The 21,636-nt window shown below is 34.6% G+C and overlaps 2 protein-coding genes and 1 long non-coding RNA gene across 5 annotated transcripts in view; 2 read left to right on the top strand and 1 right to left on the bottom strand.

Annotated features, from left to right (window-relative positions):
* The window catches only part of LOC138705986 (uncharacterized), a 394,464-nt gene that overhangs the window by 302,286 nt on the left and 70,542 nt on the right, over window positions 1–21,636 (bottom strand). The window lies entirely within an intron of this gene.
* On the top strand, window positions 925–9,393 carry LOC138705983 (uncharacterized). Its single transcript, XM_069834833.1, has 3 exons — window positions 925–1,203; window positions 4,451–5,040; window positions 8,953–9,393. Exons 1-3 carry the CDS (start codon window positions 949–951, stop codon window positions 9,335–9,337), a joined length of 1,230 nt encoding a protein of 409 aa, XP_069690934.1. The 5' UTR covers window positions 925–948; the 3' UTR covers window positions 9,338–9,393.
* The window catches only part of LOC138705972 (uncharacterized), a 52,064-nt gene continuing 46,978 nt past the window's right edge, over window positions 16,551–21,636 (top strand). The window contains exon 1 of one of the 3 annotated variants that reach the window (XM_069834803.1): window positions 16,551–16,695. The gene's annotated coding sequence lies outside the window, so the exon portion shown is untranslated. Of the gene's footprint in view, window positions 16,696–19,588; window positions 19,812–21,636 lie in introns of those variants that run through there. The other 2 variants (XM_069834802.1, XM_069834804.1) reach the window with 2 other exon arrangements.

The following is a 21,636-nucleotide window of genomic DNA, read 5'->3' on the forward strand; positions in this document are numbered from 1 at the left end:
GGGCGTTGCGTCTCCCTGATTTTTCTTAGCATTGCACTAGCTACATTCTAATATTTTATGATTGAACCATGGATTAAAATTCAAAATTATTGAAGAAGTACTAATAAAACCATTAATATTTTGTAAAAAATTATAAATATGGAAGCAAAAAAAAAAAAACAAATATAAAGCCCACAGTATGCAAAAAACAGTGATGTTTTTAATTTTCTTCTACCTCAAATACTTAAGGTATTCATAGACATTTCGCAGTACGCGCTACGAGCGTACTAAGCTAGCCCCGGCTATCCACTGGTTACTAGTACAGAATTCAAACCATATCCTATCGCTAACACTGGTTTATGAATACGAAAAACGATGATAATCTACCGAAAGCCCGCGCTAAAAATGTCTATGAATACGGCCCATAATGTTTAAAATAGTTTGAAGTGGCTTTTGTAAGGCCTAATATTACACCTAAAAGCAATTATAAACTCCTCGTTCCGTTAAGTTTCACAAAATCATTCAATCAAATATTTTTTGTACTCCCATTGCAGAATATTTACTTTTTTTACTTTGTATTATCTGAATATAAACAAGGTTAATTTCTTTACAGATTTTCATTTCCGTAGTCTCGGCGACTAGACATGTTATCGCTTACAGTGTCTTGTTTCTCATTATTTCAGACGGTGTTGATAATTCCTTATTAAAAAATTAACTAAAATATAAAGTTTCAAAATAAATACATAGCTTTTACCTATTGCTTATGTAGCTGGACATAGAAGAAATACCGTATGCAACTCGCATTGCTCGCCATGGCTTGCGTCGTAACATACTTCGCACTCGAGTCTTAATAGCTACCATTACACGATTGTTATATAATATCCCAGTAAAATACGGTTTACAATGAGAGGATTTAACATAATGGATTAATTTCTTCCATTTCAGAAAAAAAAACTGTACGAAACCACTATGGGAACTAACAACGAGCTCATTAGGCCAGAATGGATGAATAACTCTTTCTTAGAGAAGGCTCTGAGATCTGCAGAAGAAGACAACAACATCACAGTAATTTCTACCGAGGTCAAGGCAGCGACGGCACCTGGAGACAATTATGGAAGTGACATGTACAGGGCCGTTGTCAAATTTAAGAGAGGCACTGATACTGTAGAGAAGTCTATCATTATAAAGGCTTCAAAACCCACGTCGCAAGGAGCATTGGCTAAGGTAATTTGATTCGCAATTGAAGACAAAATATGTCAGTTTATTTACGTGTAATAAATATACATCTTTTCTTAAACCTTCTTACTAAAGTTATGCCCCTGCAGAACACTATGTGCTTCTGATTAGTTTTTTGGTCTCTGCTCTATTTAAGTTACTCATTTCGTAGTTACAGTTCGTGTTTCTGTGTTGTACCATAATGTAATGTACGAAAGTGCTTCAAAAAGTATTGCAACAAGAGCTCTCATGGACAAACTTTATTTTACAAACATACTGATACAATTATTTTTAAACTTCTTACTAAATTTATGCTCCTGCAGAACACTACTTTGTTTTTGTGATTCGATTTTTGGTCCCTGTTCTATTTCGGTTACTGATTTCATTGCTATATTTCGTGTTTCTGTGTTGTATCATAATGTAATGTACGAGGGTGTTCAAAAAGTATTGCAACAAGAGCTCTCATGGACAAACTTTATTTTACAAACATACTGATACACTTCTTTTTAAACTTCTTACTAAATTTATGCTCCTGCAGAACACTATTTTGTGTTTGTGATTCGATTTTTGGTCCCTGTTCTATTTAGGTTACGGATTTCATTGCTATATTTCGTGTTTCTGTGTTGTATCATAATGTAATGTACGAGGGTGCTTCAAAAAGTAATGCAACAAGAACTCTCATGGACAAACTTTATTTTACAAACATACTGATACACTTCTTTTTAAACTTCTTACTAAATTTATGCTCCTGCAGAACACTATTTTGTGTTTCTGATTCGATTTTTGGTCCCTGTTCTATTTAGGTTACGGATTTCATTGCTATATTTCGTGTTTCTGTGTTGTATCATAATGTAATGTACGAGGGTGCTTCAAAAAGTAATGCAACAGGAACTCTCATGGACAAACTTTATTTTACAAACATACTGATACAATTATTTTTAAGCTTCTTACTAAATTTATGCTCCTGCAGAAACTACTTTGTGTTTGTGATTCGATTTTTGGTCCCTGTTCTATTTAGCTTACTGATTTCATTGCTTTATTTCGTGTTTCTGTGTTGTATCATAATGCAATGTACGAGGGTGCTTCAAAAAGTATTGTAACAAGAGCTCTCATGGACAAACTTTATTTCATAGATAGATATAGTGAAACAGAGAAATAAGGCACTGGTACGCATTACTTTTCAACACAGTCACCATGCTTGTCCTAACACTTGTTCCAACGATAGGCCAAGTTTACAATCGAAGTTTATAGCCCATTTTAGTACCTCTATATCAGTACCTAAACATTTCTTGGTAGCGTTACTGAATACTTTTCTGTCTTCAGTGAAAATTTTGCAACATTTCCTTCTGCGAGAGACTCATTAAATTCATATGCATAAATCCCGATAAAGGTAAGCATCAACAGGAAAATTCTTTCTACTAAATGGACGATTTAACTTCTTGTGTTTCTCCACGAAATAACCAACCTGAAGAAGAAATTCTTAACACGGAAAATAACTTACGTTGACAAATTAAGGAACTACGACATTCAACTATTTTCCAATAGACTCTCCAGCCAAATTAAGTCATACAATTATGCCGCCTGTGAATTTAGCCATGACTGAGTGTTGAATGCTCTTCTTTAAGATTGACAGTACACTTCAGCATTCCAAAAAATAGTGCGTACATTAGTTTTTGATGTGAGAAAAACTTTGGACGTGCATATTTTTTTGGCTTTTCTGTGCTTCAGTAAGGCTCAAATTTACTGACTATTGTTTTATCTTCACGTAGTCTCCGTTGGTTGGCCATGGATTTCAACTGCTCTAGAATGTCTTAGTAGGAGAAATCTTATTGATAGAGAGCTTTTTCAACCTACCGGTATGCTAAACGGTTAACGCTATGTTGATGTCATTGATGATAGAGCCACTCACCCCACGTTATATCATTAGCGGGCCCGCTATTTCTAAATGGATGATGTAGAAGTGAACGAAGTTTACCGTACGCCTATTTCGATGTTAAAACATGGCGTATCGTTTGAAATTCATGACTGTGGATGATATTCATCTACTTAGAACAGTCAAGATGGATAAATTATTCTTGGCGATGTATAAGAAAGCTCCTGAAAGAACTTTTCGTTGAGATTCGAACAGACAAACGGTTCAGTCGTGAGTATTGCGCGAAGCGTAAAACCTCCTTTGTTTAACTTATGGTAACTTGGAAATCAATAAATATTTTGAGTAACAACTACTTTTAAAAGTAATTTCCATTCTTTCTCAACATTCCTCTCGCTTTGACCCCCATCTAAAGTGAAAAATTGAAAAGTTCGCCGCTTAAAAACTTTTGAAGGTGTAAACTGAACAGATCATATCGGAGTTGGTATATTTTTGGTCATTAGAAAAAAACATAGTTCGAATTTTTTTCTATGTTTTCTTTAGACATCTAACTATGAATTAAAAACATAATTAGCGCGATTGACTCACTATCTCATAGGAGATACGGCATGATAAATATATTTAACAGAGCGTGAAATATCGTATAACAGAGTCTTATATTACAGGAATATGTGCGCCGATCCCTTAGATTCTTTCCGAAGTTTAACGTACACAAATACGTCAATATTGACGTGAATATAGAATTATCTGTTTAGCGAGTGACGAGGGTGCGTAAACTCTCTAATGACTGTACATTTCATTTGGCGGGATGTAGGATCAGAAGACACAATTTGAGTACTCGTTGTAAAGTAACTAAAGGCGACATGCCCTTCATTCGACCGAAGCTGGCTGCACACTGAGCCACACTACATTTGTGCGAAAAAAAAATAAATAGCTCGTCACCGGTCACGTAAGAACGGAAGTTAGTTTCAGGATAGCCGTCGTATATTCACATGATTTTTGTTGTTTGTATTTGGTCCTTCGTATTACATGACAATCTATCGACCTACATTATAATACATTTGGAGTCAGACAAAAATGATAATGCTATAAAAATCATTAAAATTATTCAATGTATTTTAATAGCTTTTTATTATACATTGTAATATACCTCATTCAAAGTAGTTACTGGAGTAATGGTACTCTAAAATGCGACTACATTAAGATGCATTTTAATAATATACAAAAACATTTAAACAAAGTTTTTCTTTATTTTGACGTTTAAAAACAGTTGAGAAAAGTATCGGACAACAGATTATGCGTTACTTTAATTCATGTATTACTATCGTACAAGATGAAATTGTGACACATTTTAACGAAATTTGAATTATTACATTCATGTTACAGGTTATATCTGAAGCAAATATATTCTATCAGGAAACGACCGTATTTACCATCGTCTTCCCGGCAATGTACAAGTTACTGAATGAGGTGCCTTCTTTAAGTAATCAACCTATTGCTGCAAAATATTTCTACTCTCACTCGGATGAAACCGCTTCGTCAATAGTACTACAAGATCTGAAACAAAGTGGCTTCAGACTTGTAGAGATAAAATGTGGTTTGGACTTGAAGCACTGCCTCCTTGTCATGAGAACGATTGCACGTTTTCACGCTGCCACTCTGGTTCTGTACCAAAAGGATCCTGACAGTTTTAAACCATTCATGGAAAACGCATTTTCTAAAGATGAAGACATAACAATGGAAAATTTCTTTAGAGGAAATATCACTACTGTTGCAAAAGAAGTGGAAACATGGCCTGATTACAAGGACAAGTTCGCACGCAAGCTGCACAACATTGGTGACACAGCACTGAAACAATGGATTCTAGAAACCAAGCGAAAAGATGAAGAATTCAATGTTCTCTGTCATGGAGATCTATGGTTCAACAACATGATGTTCCGCTACTCAGAAGATACAGGAGAAGTCGAGGAAGTCAGGTTAGTTCTACATTAAGTATGTTAGAAGAAAATTTCGTTTAACTATGGTAAACTAAGTAACATTTATAGCTGCTTTGCGTCGTACCAGATGCCGATTTATTTTACTGCTGAATTCAAGACCACAAAAGAAATTAAGCTACAGCCGCGGTGCGGCAGGTCAATACGAAAGAGAAATTAGAACAAATTTGAAATTTTACCAAATGAATTGGACTAATAAAGTCTGTCTAAATTCAATTCAGTGAGATGTGAGTATAGTGTACAGTAGTGGCAAAAAAAACCGGACCGACCCTTGTAGCTGATTTCAAGAGCCTTGTTTACTCCGGAGCACGACAGACTGGTAACTAAGACTTTCTTGGTTCGAATCCTGCCTGAGAAGGAAACTTTTTTTTTGTAAGTTAATTAAGTAGTAAAATATCACTGCAATCGAAAAAGTATTGGAAATAAATTGGAATAAGGAACAAAAAATTTTCCTTCCCAGGCAGAATTCGAACCACGAAAATCTTAGTTACCAGTCTATCATGCTCTGGAGTGAACAACGCTCTGAAATCAGCTACAAGGGTCGGTCCGGCTTTTTTTTTTTTGCCACTATTGTACATTCAGAAGTCCCCAATCTCGTATCATATTTGTGATCTTCGCGTTTTTTAAGAATCCGGGAAGTGTGAACAGCTAAGACAGACCCAGTATACTGTAAATAGTAATCTTGACTTTCTTAGGAACCAATATTAGAATTCTCTCCAAATTATAACGGATAATGTACATGTTCTGCGCCCTTAGCTGTACATTTTCATAGGTCTGGCTGGTATATTTTTGTAATAAAAGGATTGACTATAAAGAAAATTGTTAAATATGAAAAAAATGACAATTAATTTAGGTACAATTTCCATACAAAGTAACTGTACGGCACAGATTAAATTTTTATATCTCATTCTTCATGTCACAGTAAAATGAAATGTAAAAAAAAAATATTTAACTAACTCAGAGCTCAGAGATGGACGCGACAAGAAATTTTTTCCTTGCAAGGAAAATAAAATGAAATATAATTTGAATTTTACATCAAAATTTGCGCAATTTCCCATGTAGTAATGTTAAATTTATAATTATTTCTGACAATATTCTACAATAACCTTGAAGTAAGTGTGCAAATTTTCATTTCTCTAACATTATCCGTTCCAGTGAAACACGAACCTTAGTACATATAAATGTAGTTCTGAGAAAAACAAAGTTGAAAATATAACTTAATAAGGAATTTAAAAGGACGGCCACTTCAATTACATTATGTTTTTATAGTAAATATCTTCTTGTTCATGAGAATACAGAGAATTTAAATCAATAAAAATGAGGAATTGTAACTTATGACACTTTGACTCTTAAAAACCAGAACATAAACCTTTGGAGCAATGTGTAATGTCTGTTGTGTGAAATTCTGAACGAAGTGTTTAACACTTGTATGTTAATTCTCTCATTTGTACATATTTCCAAATTGAAACGTAGATGACAGATCCATATAATATATTAAAGTAGGACGTTGGACCGAATAACAGGTTCGTTTTTTTCCGATTACGCCTTTTTCTTCAATTTAGAGTGAATATTAGATAACCTTTCTAAATTACCATCCAGTTGTTAGTAATTTTACCGATGCTAGGATAACCTGGTAGTTTCTTTTTTTACTTGGTTATTTAACGACGCTGTATCACCTACAAAGCTATTTAGCGTCGATGAAATTGGTGATAGCGAGATAATATTTTGGCGAGATAAGGCGAAAGATTCGCCATACATTACCCAAAATTTCCCTTACGGTTGAGGAAAACGTCGGAAAAAACCCAACCAGGTAATCAGTTCAAGCAGGAATCGAACCCGCGCCCGAGCGCAACTCCGGATCGGCAGGCAGGTGTCTTAAGGGGTTAGCTACAGCTTACAGCAGTAAAATTTTTGGAAATATTCAACAATTTTTCCTCCATTACTGTATTTGTACAATAATGAAAATTGGATTGTAAAACACTGTCCTTCTGCTATATGTAAAAAAATATTTTTACTATTAAAATTTTTTCTAGATATTATTTCAATGCAGAACTTCGTTCGGGAGTCGGTTCGAACCCAGCTTACTATCTGGTTGGACTTTCTCCAAAGTTTTCCCTGGTTGTAAAGTGAATATCAGGTTATCAAATGGGAAAACCTCGGCCTGATCTCGCTAGACATAATATGACTTTCATCAATTTCTTCGTCTGAAGATCTACTAACCTAGTAGTCGACACAATGTCCTTCAATAACTGACTGCAATATAAGTAGCAAGTAGCATGCAGTAGCAGGTATATGTTTGGAGACGCAGGTTAATTTAACTCTAAACATTGAAGATACACCTATGCTGATCTTCATTAGACAAATACAATGTATTGCCTTATATGTAAATAGTTTGTGGAGAGGAAATCGAGTACAGTGATATTGCTACTTCCCAATCTTTCAAATTCAAACATTATTTTTCTATAATTTAGATCCTTTTTCTTTTCTTTAATTCCGCAACGATTTAGATTATATTTTGAAAAATAATTCCTCTAGATAATTTGAAGTTGATATATTTATGTGTTCTGCTGATATTCGTATTTTAGGAAAATTTTAGGTCTTTTTTATCTATTTGCGTTGACTGCTCTGTACAAATTCGTACAGATATTTGAAGATCTAAAGTTTTCTTAAGGTATTTTGACTAGATGATTTGTTTTTAAGTACTTATTATCTTTCTGACAAGATATTTTTCGAAAGTAATTGTTCTGTGTAATATCTGTCCCTTGGACTTATTTAGGAACAGAAATTAAAAAAAGTAAATTGGAATTAGTTTTTATTATATCTCCATTTTGTGTTACTTTGACAACTATACAGTAGCTTTTGCATAACAAGGATAATATTTAATATGTGTAATTTCATGTTTAATTAACTTGTGAATTATGTGAATTTTGAATATGAATGAAATTCATTTTAAAAGATACATCCACTCCATGTGTTACTTCAATGTTTCATTACATATTTCACTAATTCTCTTATTATTGCAAGCTTTGGCATATTCTTATACAAAATCAATTTTAAAAATAATGTATGCTATTTCTATCTTCACTCTATTTACACTGTACAGTCCAAATAATCTCAATGTTATTTACATTCCTCTAAAAATATACTTAAGAGCTACAGAAAATAATATTGACGTTAAAGGGATATAGATTCATTTGCCACCATTATAATCTTCTTATTCATCATCATCATCATCATCATCATCATCATCATCATCATCATCATCATCATCATCATCATCAGGATCATGATCATGATCATCATCATCATCGTCATGAACTTTCCCATTTTAGATAATGTGAACTGTGACGGTAATCTAAGAAAAATGCACCAATAAGTTATCTTAGTGTTCACCGGTTTCTGTATCCTCTTGTTCTAAAGGCTTGCATTTCTTCGGTTAAACAAGCAATTTGTAATTTTTATCAGGTAGCTTTATTTATATCTGTACTGGTCCAATTTCGATATGCCCAATAGTGATATCAGAGCTGCTTTCAGTTTTTGAGAATTAATTTTATTTAAAAACCAGACTCCACTGCATTAATTTTGTGCTATCTTAGACGTAATATTGTCCAATATTAATTTTGTATCCACTGTCATCGGTTTACCAGAATGTCTCATTTCCGCTCATTTTGAAATCGGATCAATTTTGTATACTAAGCTGCAACCAAATTTCCTAAGTAAATGAATCTAGATTCCATTATCATTTTCCCCACCTACTCAACTTTTTTATCCTGAGGTACAAATTTCCATGTTATAAACATGCATTCTGATCATCATTTTTATACACGATAGTTTGATTTACAATGAAGAAAAAAATAAAAGGATGTAGTTTCATTAATGCCTCTCTTGTTCCAGATTTGTTGATTTCCAGTTAACTCACTATACGTCGCCAGCCGTGGATCTGCAGTATTTTATGCATACGAGTGCATCAGCTGAAGTACTTGAACATTCCGAACTGTTGATACAGGAGTACCATAACACTCTATGCGAGATCCTCACTTTGTTGAAGCATCCACATCTTCAGCCCACAATGAGTCTGATTAATGAAGAGTTGGAGAAGAGAAGTCGTTTCGCGGTCCTCGCGAGCATCGGGGTTCGAAGCATCGTTCTGACGGACAAAAACAAGGTTCCAGATATGAACAATATTATTGAAGCGAAGGAAAGCATACATCTGAGTGAGGATTACAAAGAGTCCTTGAAGAAATTGTTGCTTTTGTTTGAAGCAAGAGGATGGCTATGAATATGTATATGCATATAGATTGGAAATGAAATAAGCCTGTAGATTTTCAGAGCGAATAGCTCATGTTATATGTAACAAAAAGTGTATTACCATATTGATGGAAAATCAATAGTTTTCTCAGAAAATATGTTTTTCCCAAATGTTTAACAACTTATTCGGTAACTATTGCGAGTAGGATCGTCATTTTGTCCCATATCGAAAGAAAATCAAATGAATCATTTGTCTCCCTGGCGCATTTCAATAGCGTGGACGGTTATCATGTAAATTTAATTAAGAACCACTAGTTTGAAGCCGCTTCCAATGCGACTAGCTTGCAACACTGTAGCAAGAAAGGTAGATGGGAGGTAGTTCACTAACGCAGACAGACCGAAGTTCGTTGAACTCTTACATCTGTATTACTTACTTATGACTTTTAAGGGACCCGCAGTTTTACTGCCGCCCACACAAAAGCCCGCCATCTGTCCCTATCCTGAGCAAGATTAATCCAGTCTCTACCATCATATCCTACCTCCCTCTAATCCATGTTTATATTATCTTCCCAACTACGTCTCGGCCTCCCTAAAGGTCTTATACCCTCCGGCATCCCAACTAACACTCTATATGTATTCCTGGATTCGCCCATATGTGCTACATGCCCTGCCCATCTCAAACGTCTGGATTTAATGTTCCTAATTATGTCAGGTGAAGAATAAAATACACGCAGTTCTGCATTGTGTAACTTTCTCTATTCTCTTTTAACTTTATCCCTCTTAGCCTCAAATATTTTCCTAAGCACCTTATTCTCAAACATCCTTAACCTCTGTTCCTCTCTCAAAGTGAGAGTCCAATTTTCACGACCGTGCAGAACAACTGGTAATATAACTGTTTTATAAATTCTACCTTTCTGATCTTTTGAGAGTAGACTGGATGACAAAAACTTCTCAACCGAATAAAAACACGCATTTCCCATATCGATGGCTGAGAACCAGACTGTTCCAAGTCCATTTTACTAAATTTTTCAGGAGAGCTATTTTAAGTTTCTGACTTCCCAAATTATTTTAATAATATATTAACGTATAACCACAGTATGTTACTAGCATGTCTTTAAGGACGTTACTGGCACTATTAATAAAAAAAAAAAGAAAATAAAAATTTATTGAATTCCTAAATATAAGAGGGCATGTTGTCAAAGAAATCATTAAAATCATAAAATCAAAGTGTTCCATGTACAATAGAAATCAATAAATGGTTAATTTTATTAGCCCATGTAATAAACAATGACTCAACACATTTCTCTCTCATTCTTTCAATATAGCTAGCATTCCAAAATTGCCTATTCACTTGAGAGAATTTTTTTTTTTTGCTTAAGTTAGTTTAAAAAACCATTCCATAACCTTGCCAAAGTGCATCTATTCAAATTCTTTTCTTTTTCACCATAAAGACACCCCTGCTATCCACTGGTTACTAGTATAGAATTCAAATCATATCCTTTCGCTAACACTGGTTTATGAATACGAAAAACGATGATAATCCACCGAAAGCCCGCGCTAAAAATGTCTATGAATACGGCCCTTTAGGTTTCATTATGACTACTTCCTTCAATTCTTCACCAGAGATATATTTCTGTCCAGCTTGCCTCTTTAATTTCCTTTCAGTTTTGTTTCAGCTTCTAAATTCTCCTTTCTCTTTCTACGTGCTGAAATTGTCGTTTGAGAAAATTCTTCACTGGTATCTCGTCATGTCCCTGGTCCTTGCTCCACTGAAGAAACATGGATTTGTTCATTAGTATGTGTATTTATCTACAATTTCTATTTTGTAATAGTTCCTGAGAAAGATTACGCACGACAGAAGTATTTTTGTTTAGCTTCTTGCTTTTTACGAAAATCTGTAATAAATTTGGTAATCTTTTTCCTTATGTAGTTGCTATATACAAGGGTCACTCCGAAAGTAAAGCACAACATTTGTTTAAAAATTACAATTTTATTAATAGCAAATTGCATGTAACTTTCGGCACCGGACCCTGAACTCATTAAAAAAATAAACTGATATGCTATTAAAGAATATTTTATTCTCAGATAACCAATTTTTAGTATATTAGAAAATAATTTCTAGATAGTTGCATATGAACTAGAAAAAGGACGAGATTATAACCTTCAGATTGCAAACTCAAAACAATAACTTAGTATTAACATTCCAGAACATATCTTGGGAATAAAATAACATTAAGTAATAAAGCACAGAACAAGCAAGCTTAGACTTCAATATTTCATAGCAGAAAGAGTCCGTCTTTGATATTAAACTACTCATATATTATAAAATATATATCAGTGTAATGGGTTTTCTTTTATAAACGTTTCTGTCATAAAAGATCTTTTATAAATTTAACTTCAGTTTGTTATCTTCGATAAAAGATGTCTATACCTTGAAACAAATATGGCAGAACATAACTGGACTATTGCTACCAAAAAAATTCTGATATCGGAGTATGAAGGAAATGAAATGTTGTAAATAAGTAATTTTTGTAATGATAATAATAATAATAATAATAATAATAATAATAATATTAACAATAATAATAATATTTTATACTAATTTGTATAACTTTTCAAGTCCTCGCATTGTAGCCCTTTCAATACGTTCTGGTGTATACCTCTCTTATCACATCTTGCCATCCATGGTTTGACCCTGATCAGTAACATGCATATTGTAATAATCGAACTAATTGTAGCTGTTCTTCATTCATGGTGTTATAAACATGATGCGTAAATATTAGTATAAACAAATCATAAACTTAACGCGTAAATATTAGTATCAACAAATCCTCGGAACACGAGTTCACTGTTGTGGAACAATAATTGTTCGGAGAGCTTTTGTTCCTAATTTCAGGTTGTGTTTGATAAAATCTTTTATAAAAGATTTTATGTAGTGTAATATATCCCAAATCCAATCCTTTATCAAAGATATTTGATAAAATATTTTATCATATTCTTTGTCAAAGAACTTTGCTAGTATAATAATAGCCTCACAGAAACAGTATTTTCTTTGTGATTATTTGGACTCATCTTGAAAAACCGAAATCAAAAACTAAAACGAAAACGTTTGAAACCGTAGCTGATCGTTGATCAAACAGCGTACACAAGCACAAGCCCGCGCAAAATAAATTCATAAGTAACTGATAGAAGCGGAAACTTTGGCCCATGCCTTAATACAAGCCCACTGCGCAAAGCCGTTCCGCAAGCAGTTCGCTCCGACCCGTGCGGTGATGCTAAGTGACGTCACGAGTTCCGTGCGACACTGCGGAGCCCAGTGCTGTGCAGTGCGGAAGCAGCCCATGGGCTGGGCCGTTGTGCAGGACTCTGATGCACGTATATGTGCGTATTAATGTGTGGGGGGATTAACCGATAGGGGGTGTGATTTCGCTTTTCTTCAACATTACTCAGCACAAGCTAATGCAGTTATTATTTCGATGATAGAAATTAAAGTGTTTTAAATCAAGAGACAGAGTTATTAATAAGGACTTGTGGTCCTATCGGTACCCCAATTTAACTCCCTGAGACTTTTATCTCTGAGGTGGACTAAAGATGTATACAAAACAAATCCACACACACCGAGGAAGAATTGAAACTTGTTACATGTCAAAAGATAGTCACCTCTTCTTAACGTGAACTGCAGAAAGTGTCTGATAGTTTATTTATTTATTTATTTATTTATTTATTTATTTATTTATTTATTTATTTATTTATTTATTTATTTATTATTTTGCTAATAATTCTAACATAACATATATTATACATAGAAAAAACTTTAGCTCGCCCCTGTTTAAGTAGGTGGCAAAAACTGTGGACAACGAAGGTGGCGAGTTTCAACACCTTGCTTCATAAAACAAAATTGTCAAGTATTTAACCTTTTAACCACTTTCATTCCATAAATTATTAACGAAATTGAACCAATATAGGGGATTACCACAGATCTGCGCTACTCGCAGATAGCACAAACGTGGTCGTTGGTTACCAGATTCCAACTTCTATGTCGTCTCTGTATAATAGAGTATATAGAGGGGCAGAGCACTGGTCAGGTATAGCTCGCGCAAGGAACGATTACCGAAGAACAGTGGTGGCGTTACTGTCTGTTTTGACGTGTGTATGTAGGCACGCCGAGGGAGCAAGAGGTGCGGCCCGATGGAAGTACTGCCTCTTCCAAGAAGATGAACAGATGGGAACATCGCCTGTGGAAATGAAGACCGTAGCAAGAGAAAAATTCGAAGCGAATCAAACATGGAACATTATGTTTACGAATAAAATAATCTTTCCTGTCGCCCGCTCTTCCTTATCGAATTGTTTCGTTCGGATTCCTGTCGTCGGTAATCTCTGCTTGCGAGACCTATAGAACAGGCTAAGACAGTTCTTAAAGGAGGAACAGGTCAATTATTTATTTATACGAGAGGACGGGAATGCGGGTTCGTCACGTAACGCTGCGAGAGACAGATGACAGAAGACAGTGGAAGTGAAAGTGTCGAATATAGAAGGAAATTTCAAGGATGGCGGAGACGAGAAAAGTAAGGCTAGTATTACTGTGAATACAGACAAGACCAAGACAATAAAATTACTTTTAAAAAATGAATCCGTATATAACAGGGATGCACTTACGCCGGGCATATACTGGAAAATGTGAAACATTTAATATATTTAGGGTTACTTTATCAATGAATCGGAGATGGACTAAGCACATTAACATAACGAAAAGCAAGTGCCAGGTAAAGAGCGCGGAAGTACTGAAATTGACCACTAACGTGCCAGATATTCCTGCATTGGAGCTAGTATACGGAGCTGTAGTAAAGTCATCTAGCCTATGTTGTGTGGGACGGAAATCTGGGGTTGAGCAAATGCGGGAAAATTAAATAGATTTCCTAAAACGAATACTTGACATTGTCAGAATCATAGTTAATTGAGGGTGTTAAGGAGTTTGGACTCCAAAACGAAACAATTCATATTAAAATCACGGTGGTAAAATACTGGCTAAAAATTGTATTTGGGGACCAGTCGCTTTTAGGGTCGATTTGCTACAGAGTTCAACAAAGAGAGTGGTAGGAAAAACGGTGGATTTATAAACTGCAGAGGGGACAGCATCATATAGGAATGGGATGGGTGTAGGAAAAAGGAGAGAATAACAGAAGGAATATATGACGTAATGTGAAGATGCGTCTAATTGATATCGAGAGGCAAGAGAATGAGCTCCAATGTTCTGAAAAATCCTCACTACATTTCAATCAGACCTCATGCTTAATTGGGAAGGGGTGACAATAAATTCTTGAAGCAAAAATACTAGAGAAGGTTTAGCGTGGCTAAGACTGGGGGCAAGGAAGGGTAAAAAAATTGTCACCGAAGAAGGAGCCGCTTTTGTCCATTATGTGTGGAAAAGGATTTTTGGACAAAAATTCTAGAGCATATCTGGAGAAAAAATCTATCACTCTCGATGTTAAATCGGAATAGGGGTTCACTTGCATGTCTTGACCCCAAAAGGCTGGATTGTTCCTCTTGAAGGTGAAACAGCTTAGAACATCAGCTGTTGAAGTTTATGATGCGAACTTACGAAGGGATAATCATAACTACTGAATTATTCACTTTTATGTCTGTTTGTATATTAGGTTGTTAAGATGTTTTATGGAGAGTAGTTGGATTTAATCATAGGTGATGGGGACATAACCTACATAGTAGGACTTATTTTGTAAAGCACGAACTGTCAAAAGACCTGTGCAGTGGATTTAAGAGCAAATTCTGATAGTGTGGTGGATCTATATGTATAATATTGCTGAATAAATCCATCTAAATATAAAATATATTTATAAACAAAACTATAGTAACATTTTTCTTTACTGCATTTGCACATTCTTCTTTAAGCTATTATCATAGAACAATTTCTGGGAGTGTATGGATTCAATGAAAAAGACAGATCTAATACGCTTCTGTCCACAATCTTGAATATTCATAAATGATATATTTTTGGTATGCTTAAAGAATCCTTTAGGTTCAGATTATGTCAGGATTACCTACGAATATACGCAACTTGTATATTTCCGACAACAGAGATGTTTTGTAAAAGAGAAATAAACTGTATTAGATTCCATGGCAATCGGTGTTGATAGTCAACAATATAACAAAGAAATTGAATTCGTAATAGTTCTGCAAGTTGCATCATCCTACAATAATTGCCACGAATTTGCCTTATCTTCCATTCCTAATTTCACAAGCGATAATCTAAGAAGGTAATTGATTACTATGAATTATTTCATAACATATTGCAAATGAAACAGCATGATGTGACAAGGCATACTTTTAAGCACAATTGCTAGTACCTGCGTCAAGAATTCTTATCTAGAACGGTTGAATAATATTTTTTTAATGCAATGAATACTTATCTAAAGTAAGATGACTTAACATTTAAAATTTCTACAATAGCACAGACTCTCACTTTTACAAGAAGAGAACTAGCCGCGCCTATAGTTGAACGCTAGTGTGCTCGTCTTCCATCCAGACGAACCGGGTGCGATCCCTGAGTTAGACACTGGTGGAATTTGTAGTGACAATTAATTCGTTCGATTATTCATCTGTTTCTTCTCTCACTCACTCACTCACTCACTCACTCACTCGTTCATTCTTCCATTCACTCTTTCATTCATTCGCATTGCCGTTCCTTTCCTCGTTCCTATACTCGTATTCTCTCCGTTCTTCATTTGCTCTTTCATTCATGCTTCTGCTCATTCATTCACGCGTCCATTTATGCATTCATTTGTTAATTAATTCTTCGTTTATTCATTCATACCAATTAATTCATACCTTTGTTCTCTCATTCTTTTCCTATTCATTCTTTCGTTAGTTCATCCGTTCGTTCATTATTTCTTTATTCATGCATTCTTTCTTTAATCATCATTCGTTCATTATTCGTCAATTCTTTCGATCGTTCATTCCTCATATAAACAATTCATTTATCATTTATTTTTATGTAAAAAATCAATATGTATCTTTGTTCTGGCAATAAATTATTATTATTATTATTATTATTATTATTATTGTTATTATTATTATTGTTATTATTATTATTATCATCATCATCATCCGTTTTTTCACTTCATGTTTAATAGTGCTAATTGATAAAGTATCTGGATAAAATGGCATACTCGTTTATCATAATCTGTAATTCAACTCCATATTATCTCAAGGTCGCCATTTTATACAAGTGACGAATGATAAAGTTGACGGTCATTACATAATTGAACTAACTGATGGCACGCAGTGAGGCTGCATTGTCGTTTTAGTAATTGTGGTCAAGATCAGTTCGCTTGGAGTAGTGACTACCTTCGAAGGAAATATTTTGTGCAGTTAGTAAGTAAACATTTTACGAAAAAGTATAAAGCGAATAACCCTGCTTATAATCGTTGTTCGTAAGCAAAGGTTTAGCCTGTTGATTAATTAATTAATTTTGTAAAGAGTTTATATTACCAATTTTTAAAAATCAATTCATACAGATGGGTCATTCCATACAAAATTTTAAGAATATGCCAGTGATATCATGAACTCTTTTGGGCTTTTAATATAATAGTGTTATTATGAAAATAAATGAAACTGCCAAGTATGACCGCCATATCATTAATATTTGAGTGATACGGATTACTGAAAAATGGGTGACAGTTACATGCTATCCATAATTTGAAATATTCTAGACACCCATGAAGTGTAATCGAAACTAAAGAGACGCTATTGTAAACCAGGACAACCATATTTTAATACCTTAAAGACTAATTCAAATAATATTAAGGGGTGCTCATAAAACACCTCAGTGGAAGAAAGAAATAGTTTTATATTCGAATGCACCAATTTAAATTAATGGGAATTTCATTCATGTTGAAGAAAATCTTATTCTTAATCCATCTCTCAAGTTTTGTGACGTTATCTAAAAAAAACCTGTGAAAATTAAATTAATAAATTTATTAATTTTTGTTCCGACGGTTGAAAATCGCTTGCTATGTGTGGCGGTCGCAGCGCTCGCGAGACTTCATAACGATAAGTAATCTGAAACGTCGGTCTCGCTGACCTTGATCGCGTAACATTCTGTACGACGGGAGAGCCTACCTGCTGAGCTCCTTTATTCCGGTGAGTTGTTTTTATTAAAAATTGACACGATATTTAAGTCAATATTCTGAAATTTTCACAGTGGAATCAATATACCCTAAAAAATTAAACACATGTTTTTTCGTCTGTAAAAATGAATTGCATTTTGTGTTCTATATTATTTTAAATTATTTTACGGCTGGTAACTACTTAAAAAATTATAATGTTTTTATTTTGAGGGAATTTATAAACAAGGCTCTCCTCTTTCGAATTGCATTGAAATCAGTTTTTCATCTTCTTTTACATAGTAAGAAAACTTCAATGAATGAAACCATGTTCTTTCCTAAACCAATATTTTAAATCCTGATTGCTGCCAAACTATGAAGGATATAAATATAATATTGCGTGAAATTCATATTTAGAACATATAAAATAACCTGCTACAATATTTTTAACTTTTGAGATATCATGGTTCAAAAGCATACTTTTTTTGCATGGAATGACCCCGATCTCTCTAACTGTACATAAGACCATTTCAAGAAAATCGTGATTGCAGACAACATTACAAATAGTAAAGATTCTAGAGACATATTGTTCATACCTATACACAGTATTTTCTCGTGTAATTCCACCCCCTCTCCTTTGTTTCATCAAAATTCAAAGGCAAATTATCGAAGTTAGAGTAATAATACGCGGAGACTACAAATATTAGGAATAACCCGGTTGTAAGTAACGTCGAACAATGCATGTACTAATCAAACGAATGTTTAATAATAAATAACAATATCCACATTTTAGGTCGTAACATTACGGACAGTCTTGCGACTTTTATTTGTACTGCCGGGTGTCAGTTCTAATGTCGATAGTCTGACCTTCAGTTGCTTCGGAGTATGGTGCTAAACTCGTGCGTAAATGTATACGAATAAAAATTCACTTATGACTTACTTCCATCAGACAAAAAGTTCAGATCATCTTCTGTGTCATCGGAGGACTCACAGACATTTTTCACTTTAGAATGGATGGAAAATGACCTCGAATATTCAATGCTTAATTTTAAGCATTTTGCCATCTTCATGAAAGACGTCCTTGAAGGGAAAAGAGGTGTCCAATTTTTTTTTTATATAACGTGGCGAATTATACGAGATCAATACAATTATCTGAAAAAGATGTCCTAGAAATTTTGAGCGGGAAATTACAATAGTACTTACGGTGGTTTCTTCATTACTTTCTTCTTAAATTACACTTATCTAAAAATAATATTTGTTTGCTTTTTTTTTATGAACCGTCTATAAATAGATACACTCTACTTTTAACTCAAACCTAATTACATTTTTGCTCTGTCAGGATGTCATTTTCAAAAAAATCAAAACAAAAATATAAAGAACTTAAACGTCAACTAACTTTTATAATTATTACACTTACATTCAGTCCTATAATTACGAGGAAAAATGTGTTTTGTCCCTTCAGAATATAATAATAATAATAATAATAATAATAATAATAATAATAATAATAATAGTAGTAATAATAAACGACTAACGAAGAAGCGGACAGTCTACAGAGAGTTACTATGAAGACCGGTCATAGGTAGTCATGTTCAGCCCGCATAATGACGGAAGAGCGGAGAGTCTGTCCCGAGGAAGCTAATCGGTAAGGGATAGAGTGAGATCGGTCTGCGTAGGGAAGCGTGCATGGACCTGTCCGTGAATTAGTGAGTGAATTATCATCTGTTTTAGCGACTCACTTTCTAATTGAAAAAGAAAACAGAAAAATAAATAAGTACTGTACAAAATTGTCATCTATATTTTAGAAGTTTTACCGCATAATGAAACACATTCACTGCCAGATTTCATGACATCTTTCCATCACCCATTACACGTTTCAAGTGATGAATTAACGTAATAATAAAATAATTTTTCGACTCACTTCCTAATTCAGCAAATAACAGAAAATTTAATGTGCAATGTACAAAATGATAATCTACACTCGAGAAAGCTTCTAGCATAACAAACATATTCATTCGTAAAATTTCGTGACATCTTTCTATCATCCATTAGTTACACGCTTCGGCCGATGGGTTTACATAACGGAAGAATAAATTGGAACTAAACACAGCTCCGCAGATGACGTCACACATCACCTTGATACACTCCCAACACGAATACAACACAACAGTTGATCTCTTGACAGCTCACCGAGATCGCATGATTGTTAATATTCACCTGGTGTACGTTTTTGTGAACGTTGTAATATGTTAAAGATAAGATATGATACGATGGCGATTACTTAATTGTGATAGTGACTGGGCAGCAATGTACAATAGACCCACGAACTTCAGATAGTTTATTTTATTTAGTAGAGAAAGGAAGAGTGAACATTCATCCGTTTAGGTAAGTGTCAACTACCTTATATAACACACGGCAAACCTGATATACATTTTTTAAATATTAAATTATAATAATAATAATAATAATAATAATAATGATAATAATAATAATAATAATAATAATAATAATAATAATAATAATAATAATAATAATCAGGGGCGGCTTTCGAAGGGGGGCTGCGGAGCTGCAGCACCCCCAGACATTTTGGTTCTTGTCTCGTTTTTTGTTGTGAAATACATTTATTATACAGTCTCTATTTAGCGGCTGGAATTTTTAAAAAAATTTCGCTCTCATTGACATGCACGCAATCGTTAGTGAAGTTACTTCCTCCCCTGGTGCTGCCAGAGCGAAACCACACAAGGACTATGGGTGAAGCCACTTCCTCCCCTGGAGCTGCCAGTCTCGTCTCGGAAGCTTTGCGCGTTAGTTTTACCCCTCCCCCTGCTAGCCCCTTGCCTTGAATCCAGAGTTTCCAGGCGCTGCAAAATTTGCAGCAGTTTGTCAGTAGCGCGCAGTTTTAAATACATTTTCTTTAACGTTGTGAGTATAACAAGTGCAACAATGTTTAATTCTGTACAATATTTACAGTCTATTCAGTTCAGTACCTTAACAATACAGGAGAAATGTGAAATTAAGTGCCCATCAGTTGAATCTCATAATGGAAAGAGCCGTTAAATAAAACAGCCTACAAAGCTCGCATATTTTTTGCTAATGTATCCAGTATCCCTGCTTTCTCTCGATCTTCACACAGTCTGTATTAAATTAATGTGCCTGAAAGACAATTCCATCAGCTGGGGCAACAAGATGGAGTTTTAAATAAGAACAGTAAATGTTGTTCATGAGAAGAAGGAGCCATTGCTAGAATGTTTTCAAACCATAATGGAATCTGAAACATCTAACAACATCACAATAAATGGGGCAAGCGCCCTGGTGTGTACTCTTGAAGATCCCGAATTCAATTTCTGGCTCATTTTTTTTTTTCCATTTATTGATGTGTTATGTAGATACATTATAAAATAACTACAATATCGCCAGTTAGATATTTCTAAGGTTCAAATCTGCATATAAAAAAATTAAATTATGTTTTATTTAACGAGACTCGCAACTGCAAGGGTTATATCAGCGTCGCCGGTGTGGCGGAATTTTGTCCCGCAGGATTCTTTTAAATGCCAGTAAATCTACTGACATGAGCCTATCTCATTTAAACACACTTAAATGCCATCGACCTGGGCCAGGATCGAACCGCAACCGACTATGCTACCGAGGCCGACTCTGCATATCAAGCATTGTTAATGCCATACAGACAATACGAAACAGTGCACAGTTGAGCAGCGAGATCTGTGAAAATGAAAGCCCTAAAAAGCGTCGTAAGGTCGAAGGGATTCAGACAAGGGTTGCGGCAGCCATGGAAGTGTGTGCCCTCATTTTCACACAAGCTAACACCCGATTCCAGTTCATAGATCATCTGATATTATCTCCTCTTCTGTGTCAAGAAAAATTTGAATGCTACAAAAGCTCATTTCCTGAAAATGACTTAAATGTATGTATGAAGCTTTTCCCAATGCTCGATAAAGACAAACTAAAAACGGAACTCACTGTGTTGTATCAGAGACAAGAATTCAGAAATATCAGTGACGCAGTCAAGTTCTTGCAGTTTCTTCTATCTGAGAACTTGCAGGCCTCATTTTCAGAACTTGTGAAACTACTACGCATAGCTATCACCATACCAATGACAACTTCCTTACCAGAACGTTGCTTTTCGTGTTTGAAGAGAGTAAAGTCCTGTCTTAGAAATACGATGAGAGAAGAGAGACTGACCGCATTAGCT

Source organism: Periplaneta americana, chromosome 9, assembly GCF_040183065.1.
Source record: "Periplaneta americana isolate PAMFEO1 chromosome 9, P.americana_PAMFEO1_priV1, whole genome shotgun sequence".
NCBI lineage: Eukaryota > Metazoa > Arthropoda > Insecta > Blattodea > Blattidae > Periplaneta > Periplaneta americana.

What these genes read in the sequence shown, in the direction of transcription:
- LOC138705983 (XM_069834833.1), top strand. Translation starts at nt 949, where the DNA reads ATGGGAACTAACAACGAGCTCATTAGGCCAGAATGGATGAATAACTCT. An exon ending in CGCAAGGAGCATTGGCTAAG is followed by an intron (nt 1,204 to 4,450) that starts GTAATTTGATTC and finishes TTCATGTTACAG; the next exon opens with GTTATATCTGAAGCAAATAT. An exon ending in GGAGAAGTCGAGGAAGTCAG is followed by an intron (nt 5,041 to 8,952) that starts GTTAGTTCTACA and finishes CTCTTGTTCCAG; the next exon opens with ATTTGTTGATTTCCAGTTAA.